Genomic DNA, 11,135 nt, shown 5'->3' with positions numbered 1-11,135 from the left:
CTTTTAAAGGCCTTGACCATTGCAAAGCCATTATCTCTCCTCAACACTCTACATGACCACTCTGTCCCTTTGTTGTGCTATGACACCCACCTCCCACAAACAGGGACCCCAGCAGGAAACCAGTCCTCAGAGTCACAATGTCCCTGTGAGCTACCACTACCATTATCATCCTGACCATGATTCCCTGTATTGAAGTGATATACGGTGCTGGCTGATTGTGTCAGTTGATAGAACATCAACCCACCACTGAGAGGTCACAGGTTCCAGCCCTGGTCAGTCACATGCTAGGGTTGAGGCCTGGATTCCCAATAGGGTTGTACATAAGCAAGCCTTCTTTCTTGCTCAATGATTTCTCTGTCTCTCGCGCCCCCTTCCTTTCTAAGTCCAATCAGTAAAAATACATACATATACATATACATATACATATATATATATACATATACATACACACACACATACATATTACTTTAAGCAATACAAAAAAGATTGCAAAGTTCCTTTCTTCCTGCTATTTGTTTCAAGTTTTAAGAACAGCCAATGAATATATGCACTGCCTTTGGTTTTACCAAAACAGAACATTCTGCCCCTCAGGAGTTCTGTATTCAATCTCAGTTAATTTAAAGTTTAAAAGTGACCACTCTTCATTGGTTGAGCATCGACCCATGAATCAGGAGGTCATGGTTCAATTCCTGGTCAGGGTACATGCCCAGGTTGAGGGTTTAATCCCCAGTAGGGGGCATGCAGGAGGCAGCTGATTGAAGTTTCTCTCTCAGCATTGATGTTTCTCTCTCTCCCCCCCTCTCCCTTCCGCTCTCTGAAGTCAGTAAAAACATATTTAAAAAAATAAAAGTGAGCCCTAGCTGGTTTAGCTCAGTGGACAGAGCATCAGCCTGCGAACTGAAGGGTCCCAGGTTCGATTCCAGTCAAGGGCACATGCCGGGTTGCGAGCTCGATCCCCAGTGGAGGGCATGCAGGCAGCAGCTGATCAATGATTCTCTCTCATCATTCATGTTTCTATCTCTATTTCCCTCTCCCTTCCTCTCTGAAATCAATAAAAGTATATTAAAAAATAAAACTGACCACTCTCGCCCAGCCCTGGTGTGGTTCAGTGGATTGAGCATTGTCCCTTGCACCAAGAGGTCACCAGTTCAGCTCTGGTCAGGGCACATGCCAAGGTTGCCTGTTTGATACCCCAGTGGGAAGTGTGAGAGAGGATGTATCCAATCTATGTTTCTCTCTCCTCTCTCTCTTGCTCTCTCTCTCCATCCCTCTCTCAATAAAAAAATCAATTAAAAAACTATTTTTTTCAAGGGCGGGGGAAAAGGGGAGACATGTGTGATACCCTGTGTAATACTTTAAGCAATAAAAATAAAAAAATAAAAAGACAAAAAAACAAAAACAAAAAAAAAACAAAACTGTTTTTTAAAAAAGTGACCACTCTTTGGTGTCTTCCCACTCAAATTGTGCAAGCTACCTTCTTTACCACAAAACATTTAAGTAACTTCTCCCTTGAGTTCTACATTGTACTTAGCAATTTATTAAGTGCTACTTTAAGTAGAAATGCAGTTATCACTCTGGGTCTTAATATAAAGGTGGGTAGATTTAAATAAACTAAAAACAAACACACACAAAAGCCATAAAAACACAAAATCCTCAACCAAACATTAGGAAGCCAAAGTTACACACAAAAAAGGAAATGATGCCCACCAATCCAAAATTGTTTTAGGGTAAAAGCTAAGACTAATTTTGAAATTAAATTCAGTCTTAAGCCTAAATATAAGAACAAAAACTGTAAAACGCTTAATAGAAAGAAAACACAGGTGTAAATTTTCGGGACCTTGGATTAGGCAATGGTTTCTTATATATGACTCTAAAGCATAGCAAAAAATGAAAATAAAAAACAAATCAGGCCAAAACCGGTTTGGCTCAGTGGATAGAGCGTCGGCCTGCAGACTGAAAGGTCCCAGGTTCGATTCCGGTCAAGGGCATGTACCTGGGTGGCGGGCACATCCCCAGTAGGAGATGTGCAGGAGGCAGCTGATCGATGTTTCTCTTATCATCGATGTTTCTAACTCTCTCTCCCTTCCCCTCTGTAAAAAATCAATAAAATTATATATATATATATAAATCAGACTTCATAAAAATTAAAAGCCTGTGTTGTTTTAAAAGTACAACCCACAAAATGGGAGAAAATATTTACAAACCATTTATCTGATAAGGGTCTAACATCTAGAATACATAACAAAAGACTAAACTCAACAACAAAAAGAGAAATAACCCAATTTTTTAAATGGGCAAAGGACTTGAATAGACATTTCTCCAAAGAAAATATAAAATGGTGAGGATGTAGAGAAAAGGGAACCCTCATGCACTATTGGTGGGAATGCAGATTGGTGCAGACACTATGGAAAATAGTACGGAGTTTCTTCAAGAAATTAAAAATGGCCCTAACCAGTTTGGCTCAGTGGATACAGCGTCGGCCTGTGGACTGAAGGATCCCAGGTTCAAGTCCGGTCAAGGGCATGTACCTTGGTTGTGAGCACATCCCAGTAGGGAGTGTGCAGGAGTCAGCTGATCTATGTTTCTCTTTCATTGATGTTTATAACTCTCTATCCCTCTCCCTTCCTCTCTGTGAAAAAAATCAATAAAATATATATTTTTTAAAAAGAAATTAAAAATGGACCTGCCTTATGAGTCAGCGATTCCACTTCTGGATATTTAGAAAACCCCCCACACACACACACACACACAAACACTAATTTGAAAGAATATATGTACCTCTATGTTCATTGTAGCGTTATTTACAATAGCCAAGATATGGAAGCAACCCAAGTACCCATCAATAGATGAGGGATAAAAAAAGAATAGTACACATATACAATGGAATATTACTTGGCCATAAAAAAGAGTGAAATCTTACATTTGCAACAGCATACACAAACCTACAGGTTATTATGCTCAGTGAAATAAGTCAGTCAGAGAAAGACAAATACCGTATAATTTCACTTATATGGAATCTAAAGGACAAAATAAACAAACAAAACTGAAAAGACTCATAGACACAAAAAGCAACCTGGTGGCTGCCAGAGGGAAGGAAGTTTGGGGGTTGGGTGATAGAGGTGAAGGCATTAAGAAATATAAATTGGTAGCTACAAAACAGTTAAGGGGGTTGTAAGTAGAGCATAAGAAGTATGGCCAATAATATTGCAATAACTATGTCTGGTGCCAGCCGGGGTACTGGAAATATTGAGAAAACTATGTAAATATATGATTGTCTAATCCTTAAGCTGTATAACTGAACCATACAAAATAAAATTGAGGGGAAAAAAGAAGATATACAAATGGCCAATAAAGCACATAAAAAGAGGCTCAACATCACTAGTCATTAGGAAAGTGCAACTCAAACCACAATAAAATACCACTCCACACTAACTAGGATGGCTATAATCAAAATGAGGACATTAACAAGTGTTAGGGAGGATGTGGCAAAACTGGAACCCTCAGACATTGCTACCAGGGAAGTAAAATGATGCAGCCTCTTTGGAAAACAGTTTAGCAGTTCCTCAAAAAGTTAAACACAGAGTTATTATATGACCCAACAATTCCACCTCTATGTATACACCCAAGAGAAATGAAAACATAATGTTTATACAAAAAGTTGTACCCAAATATACTTAGCAGCAATATCCGTAATAACCAAAAAGTGGAAACAACCCAAATGTCCACCTATTGATCAATGGATAAACAAACTTGGTATATGCATACAACGGGATATTATCTATACTAATAAAAGGGTAATATGCTAATTAGACCAGATTGACCAGACATCTTCCGGACGGCTGACTTCCTTCCAGACAAAGCCACAGCGAGGGGGCGGAGGGGGGGTGAGGCAGAGGCAGTTAGGGACAATCAGGGGGGCAGGCGAGCAAGCAGTTAGGGGCACAATCAGGCAGGGAGGCAGGTGAGCGGTTAGGAGCCAGAGGTTCCAGACTGTGAGAGGGTGCAGGCCAGGCTGAGGGACCACACAAATTTCGTGCACTGGGCCTCTAGTTCAGCCATAAAAAGAAGTACTGATACACACTAGAATAAGGATGAATCCTGAAAACATTATAATTAGTGGAAGAATCCAGACTAAAAAAAAGGCCACATATTGAATTATTCCACTTATTTGAAATGTCCAGAATAGGCAAATCCACAGAAACAGGAAGTAGATTCGTATTTGCCAGGGGCTGGGAAGAGAGGAATGTGAGTGCTATGGTGTGTATAGGGTCTCATTTGCGATGGGTGAAAATATTCTGAAATTAGTGGTGATGGTTGCACAACTTTGTGTATATACTAAAAACCACTGAAAAGGGTGGGCTTTATGGTATATGAATCATATCTCAAGTAAAAAAAAAAATCAGTCTTGATATTGTAGGGGAGAAAAAGTCTTCCTTAACTCTCTTATGGTCCTTGGCTGGGCCTGCAAATTAAACTGACAAAGGCAAGGCAGAAAAGCATACAAATTAATGTTTAAGTGACACAAACGCCTTCATAATGAAAGGAGGACCTAAAGAAACCTGAAACCAATATACTTTTTATGCTGGGGTTGATGAAGAGTGGACAATCTGAAAGAACAGGACAGGTTAAGGAATATGAGGTAAATGTGGTAAACTAGGAGAGACTGAGCGAGGCCTGTTTGTTAGGACTCTTAGTGTCCATTTGTCTTCAGAGACAAGGATGCTCCTTTCCTCCGGGTATAGGGAGGGCACCTCTCACATGAGTTTTGTTTTTTTTTAACCCACACCTAAGGATATGCTTTTACTGATTTTAGAGAGAGAAGAAGGGAGGAGAGAGAAAGAAACCTCAATGTGAGAGAGAAACATCCATCAATTGCCTCCTGTAAGTACTAGGACCAGGGATCAAGCCCACAAACTAGGTATGTGCCCTGCCCAGGAATCAAATCCACAACCTTTCAGTGTACAGGACGATGTTCCAACCAACTGAGCCACCCGGCCGGGGCTCACATAAGGATTTTACGGCCTGTTTCAGGGAAGAAGGACAAAGTAAAAGAGGTTCCAGTGGCCTTCCTGTTTCTGCTGTTTTCTCAAACTCCCTCAGCTTAAAATATTCAATGTGCCAAGGTACTATATTTTAGAGTAACATGTCCTGAACCCCATCCATCAATTTCTTACTAGGATTTAATCCAACATTAACTTGGATTTCCTCCAATCCTATCTTTCATAAAATGAAACCTTTTCAAAGTCCTGTTGACATTTGTCTAATAAATATGCTAAAAGAATACACTCATCAATAGTTTATTTTCTTCTGGAGATTGTAAAAGAGTAAGGTTATATGACGTTCAAAACTACTGTATTTACAAATTTAAAAAAAATAAGTTTCACACTTATTAACCCCTTCTTTCCCACAGCACCAGGTAATATAATGTATCACTAACATAGGTCATTTGGAACACTGAATGCCAAGAAAAGGTAACAATGTTTTAAAACTAACTCTAAAATGTTCCAATGTCATCTTCCTAAAGAAATAAAACTTCTGCCCAGCTAGTGTGGCTCAGTGGTTGAACATCAACCTATAAACCAGGAGGTCACAGCTGGATTCCAAGTTGATTCCCAGTCAGGGGCACCTGCCCAGGATTGAGGCTCGATCCCTAGTGGGGAGCATGCACAAGGTGGCCAATCAATGATTCTCTCTCATCATTGATGTTTCTATCTCTCCCTCTCCTTTCCTCTCTCTGAAATCAATAAAAAAACATAATTTTTTAAAAAGACAAATAAAACTTTTATAAAAAGCAACATGTTTTGTTTACTTTTAAAAATGTGTTTTTATTGATTTTAGAGAGGGGAAGGGAGAGACATAAACATCAAAGATGAGAGAGAATCACTGATCCCCACTGGGGATCGAGCCTGAAACCTATACAAGTTGTCAAAATGTTCATGTTAAAGCCTGTGCTTCTGATGGCAAAAGGACATGCACTTTCTTTCCCTCCCTAAAGTGAGTTAGCCAGCATGTTAAAAAGCAGAATGAATTAAATATTCAGGAAAATGCTTTCTGAGCCTAAAGATCGACTTCTCAGAAAAATGCCTTCTTGGAATTTAGTGAATCACAACTTACTCATTTTATTTACCTACTAGAGGCCCGGTGCACAGATTCGTGCACAGGTAGGGTCCAGCTGGCCCACCCCAATCCAGGCCATCAGGATGGGGCCAGCCGGGGAGAGGGCTGCAGGCCTTTGGCCGGCCAGCCCTGCCCCCTGGTCAAACTCCTGGTCAAGGGGACAATTTGCATATTCACCTTTTATTATATAGGAGGATAAAGCAGCTATTCAAAGGTTAATAAATTCATATTTAATTATGATCGTTACAAACTTACTTTTCAATCAACAACACTGATCATTTAATATCTATAGGTAGTAGATAATGAAAATTATTCATAGTATGTATAAGGACCAAAACAGACCCTAAAAAATTATGAAAATAAGCTCTTCTAATTCTTAAATAGCCCCTATTCATTTCTGTAAGGAGGTAATCCAGTTCATACTTAAAAGCCTCCCTAAGACTGTCTAGGGCAGGGGGGGGGGGGGAAATGGACACATATGTAATACCCTTTGTAATACTTTAAGCAATAAAAAAAACAAAAACAAAAAACAAAAAAAACAATACTCCAAGATCTCAAAAAAAAAAAAACCTCCTTAAAAACTAGCACCTTATGCACTGGCCAGTTTGACTCAGCAGTTAGAGTGTCCACCAGCCAAGGGCAGTACCTTGGTTGCAGAGTTGTCCCCAGCCCCTTTCAGGGCACATGTGGGAGGCAACCAATCAATGTGTCTCTCTCACATCAATGTTTCTCTATCCCTCTCCCTCTTCCCTCTCCCTTCCCCTCTCTCTAAAAACAAAAATCAATAGAAAAAATATCCTCGGGTGAGGATTAAAAGAAATAACTAGCACCTTAAGTCAGTGAGTTTAGCAAAAGATTATTCAATGGGATGCTTGGGACAACTGACTGGTTATTTGGAAAAGATAATCTATCTAGATCCTCACCTCACACCAAATACTAGCATTAATTATAGATTAAAAAGTAAAATAAAAAAATCAAATTGTACCACACAAAAAAATAGTGACAATTCAATCTGAAGGGCACTTTAAGCATGAATGGAAATAAACCTAAATAATAAAATCAAGTGACCACATAAAAAAAATCTTCTATTTAAAAAAGGGGGCAGCCTGGCTGGAGTGGCTCAGTTGGTTTGTGTCGTCCTGTGCACTGAATGGTTACCTGTTGATTCCCAGTCAGAGCACATACCTGGGTTGTGGGTTCAATCCCCAGTCAGAGCAAGAGCAAAAGGCAAGCGGTAAGTTTCTCTCTTTCTCTCTTCCCCTCACTCCCCGCCCTCCACCCAGTTCCTCTACGCATGTCCACAGGTGAGAATTTTAACCCATTGTACACCATAAGCGTCTATAGAAGCAAGCGACGGAACTTCCCCACATGCCAAGAGCATCTATTAAAAAAAAAAAAAGTTTTAGCCCTAACTGGTTTGGCTCAGTGGATAGAGCGTCAGCCTGCGGACTGGAGGTTCCCAGGTTCGAGTTGGATCAAGGGCATGTACCTTGGTTGCAGGCACATCCCCAGTAGGGGGTGTGCAGGAGGCAGCTGATTGATGTTTCTCTCTCATTGATGTTTTTGACTCTCTATCCTTCTTCCTTCCTCTCTGGAAAAAATCAATAAAATATATTATTTAAAACAATGTTTTCCCTAAGTGGCAGCCCCGATCGACTTTAAAATCATTGTTCGGGAGAATTTTCAGCTGAAATAATTCAAGAACATCCGAATTTTGAGTAATATATTTATTTTTATAATATTCATTGCAAGTTGATTTTTTTAATTCAAAATATCGTAGTGTGTGGGGATGGTTTCCGTTTTGGACACATGGCAGTTAACTGGTTAAAAAAAGAAAAGGAAAGGGGGAGGCAATAAGTAAATAGATTATAAATACATTTATATCCCTTATATATAAAAAAACCTTATACAAATAAGATTTTAAAAGTCCACAAAAATCCCAATAAATAAAAATCACAACAAATAAGCCAAAAACAAAGGACAGAAACACACTCCAAAAGATCTGAAAGTCGAAACAGAAAATTAAATAGCTAATAACAGTTGCAATATGCTCACAAATAATGCAATAAATGCTAAGTACATTAAGATGCCATTATCGATCTATCAAATTAGCAAAGGTGTTACAGTCTCCAGTGCTGTCAAGGGTCACAAGTAAATATCGCTGATAGTGGTACACACTGGCACATCTTTTCAGTAAAGTACTTTGGCAAGATGTTTCAAGGATCTTAAATATATTTTAGCTATTGGTCTAGTAAATTCATTTCTGAGAATCTATCCTAAAAAAACATCCAAATGCAATAAAAGTTATACACAAAGTGTTATCTAAAATTAAGAGCAAGAAACACCACTAATATCCAAACAACAGTAGAAACACCAAAAATATGCAACCAAATGTTGAATTCATAAACATTAAATAAGTGATCTATCCATAGAAGTAAAAATAGCATTTATGACGAATTTTTTAATTTTAGGTTTTCTGATGTAGAGCAGAAAAGGAAAATTTTCAACTCAGTCCAATGCCAATTATCCAGTAGTAAGTATCAAATTTGCCTGAGGAATTAAATTTCCACAAGAAACGTATTCATGCTGAATGGCGCTTGTATCTACATTTTTGAAATGGGAATGTAACGGCTTCAGGTCCCTTCCATAGGGCGGGTAGGGGCCAGGATCTTAAGAGGGCAGGAGACATTAGATCAGCGGTTCTCAACCTGTGGGTCTCGACCCCTTTGGGGGTTGAACAACCCTTTCACAGGGGTCGCCTAAAACCATCGGAAAACACATATATAATTACATGTTGTTTTTGTGATTAATCACTATGCTTTCATTATGTTCAAGTTGTAACAATGAAAATACATCCTGCATATCAGATATTTACATTACGATTCATAACAGTAGCAAAATTAGTTATGAAGTAGCAACGAAAACAATTTTATGGTTGGGGGTCACCACAACATGAGGAACTGTATTAAAGGGTCGCGGCGCTAGGAAGGTTGAGAACCACTGCATTAGATAGAGATGACTGCTGCGTGTCAGCCACCCATGCCCGAGTCCTAGCAAATCACACACGCAGAAGGTGTAGCTAATGTGCTGAATGAATGAGATGCTCCCTTTCCAGCGGCAGTTCTGCCTACCCCGAATGGTTCTCGAGTTTCCCTCCTTTTAACCAAAAAACTCGAGGAGGCCCGTGCAGCGGACCCAGCCCCGGGAACCGCTTCTCGCCCAGTTCTGGCCTCCCTTCCTGTCTCCACCAAAAGGCTCCAAGCTCCTCCCCACTGAGGGCACCGCCACCAAGCCGCCCCCCAGGCCCTGACTCAGTACCCGCGCCCGTTCTCGGACGACGAAGCTTCTTTCTCCCCAGAAGCCCGCGCCACTCAGCAGAGTACCCGGCCTCGCCGGGACCGCTCCCCACTTTTCTGAATGTAACTCCCTCGGAACCAGCCCCCTTGACAGCTGCTGCCCCGGGCAGTACCTGAGCCACAGACCAAGCATCCGGAGAGAACCAGGAGCAGCCGCACTGCCCCGCCGCCCCGAGGCCCTCCGCCCCAGGGCCCGGCATCCACTGCAGGGGAGACCGCCACTTTCATGCCTCCCGCCATAGTCGCCTCCCGCCACCGCCTCCTCACGTGTCCCTCCCCAGCAACTAATCCCGAACAGGCAGGGCCAGCAGCCTATCCCCTGCAAGACCCGCCCCATAGCAACCAATTGGATGGGAGGAGCTTCAAGCTCGCAGTCCCTAGCGGACCGTATAATCCCGCCTCTTGGAAACTGATGCGAGAGGGCGGGAGCAGCAGCTTTCAGCCTATTAGAACTCGCTTTTAGCAATGGCGACAGGAAGATTCCACCCCTTAACAACATGCTTCCGTCTCCAGTTTATTTACAACTGGTGCGATTGATGGTAAGCTTAGCCAATAGAAAATCAGAATGGGCGAGGCCTCCTTGACCGAACTTGATAGTTCCATGGAAACTGGAAACTGTCTCAAGTTCCTTCTGTTTTCTTTCTTTTTTATCACGATCTTTTTGTTAAGGGTAACTTATAATTGAGAGATCTTTATCAGTGGGGACTGACGGGGCAAGTTTTAAAAGATGATTGTGTTTTCTAAGGCCCTAAATTATTTAAAACAGAAGTCACACACAAAAATGTGTGGTCAGTGTGTCATAGGAATAAATACTAGCATTTTAAAATGTAGTCACAGGATAATTTTCTGAAGTGAAATAAATGTGTGGATTAAGAGAAAGCTTTTTATTCCTCACATCTTGTGAGACAAATATTATCTCCATTTAAGAAGCAGCCAAGGCAGTCCTGGCACGGGGAGTAGCTCAGTTGGTTAGAGCATCCTCCTGATATGCCAAGGCTGCAGGCATGCTCCCCACTCAGGACACATATAAGAATCAACCAATGAATGCATAACTAAGTGGAACAGTACATGGATATTTCTCTCTCTCCCTCCCTGCCTCCTTCTCTCTCAAATCAATAAAAGAAATTTAAAAAGAAAAAGAAGCCACGGCTAAGAGAGGCAGAAGAACCTGCCCAAGATTGCATAGTTAGTTGGGCTGGACTGTGTTTCCAACCCACGTCTGTCTTAACACTACAAAGCCTGAGTTCTTTCTATGCATCAAGCTGCTTCCCATTAAATGATTTCACACAGTGTGGGCTTAGCAGAGTGTACATAACAGGTGTTCAGTAAATGTTAGTAGAAATTGAAGCATCTTAGTTTAAAAATATTTTTATTGATTGTTAGACAGAAAGGAAGGGAGAGGGAGAGAGAGAGAAACATCAATATGAGAGCAGAACATCGATCATCAATTGTCTGGCTGCCTCCTGCACACCCTTACCGGGTTTGAGCCCCAAACCTGGCATATGCCCTGACCAGAAATCAAGCAACCAACCTTTCAGAGCGTGGAATGATGACCAACCAACTGAACCACATTGGCCAGGGCAAAGCATCTTTTTTTTTAAAGAGGAGCTGATAGTGGTGGTGGTGAGTAGGAACACTAGAGATGATAAAAAACATAATGAA

The 11,135-nt window shown here is 41.0% G+C and overlaps 1 protein-coding gene across 1 annotated transcript in view; it reads right to left on the bottom strand.

Moving 5' to 3' along the window:
• Positions 1-9,748, bottom strand: part of NEMP1 (nuclear envelope integral membrane protein 1) — a 26,950-nt gene extending 17,202 nt beyond the window's left edge. Inside the window, exon 1 of the mRNA XM_006757355.2 lies at positions 9,587-9,748. Within this exon, the coding sequence (XP_006757418.1) occupies positions 9,587-9,713 (127 nt within the window). The 5' untranslated portion in view covers positions 9,714-9,748. The remainder of the gene's footprint in view (positions 1-9,586) is intronic.
• Positions 9,749-11,135: the final 1,387 nt, after the last annotated feature.

Source organism: Myotis davidii, unplaced genomic scaffold, assembly GCF_000327345.1.
Source record: "Myotis davidii unplaced genomic scaffold, ASM32734v1 scaffold1134, whole genome shotgun sequence".
NCBI classification, from domain to species: domain Eukaryota; kingdom Metazoa; phylum Chordata; class Mammalia; order Chiroptera; family Vespertilionidae; genus Myotis; species Myotis davidii.
Note: the sequence above shows the minus strand (reverse complement) of the source record. Positions and strands in the feature narration are given on the sequence as shown.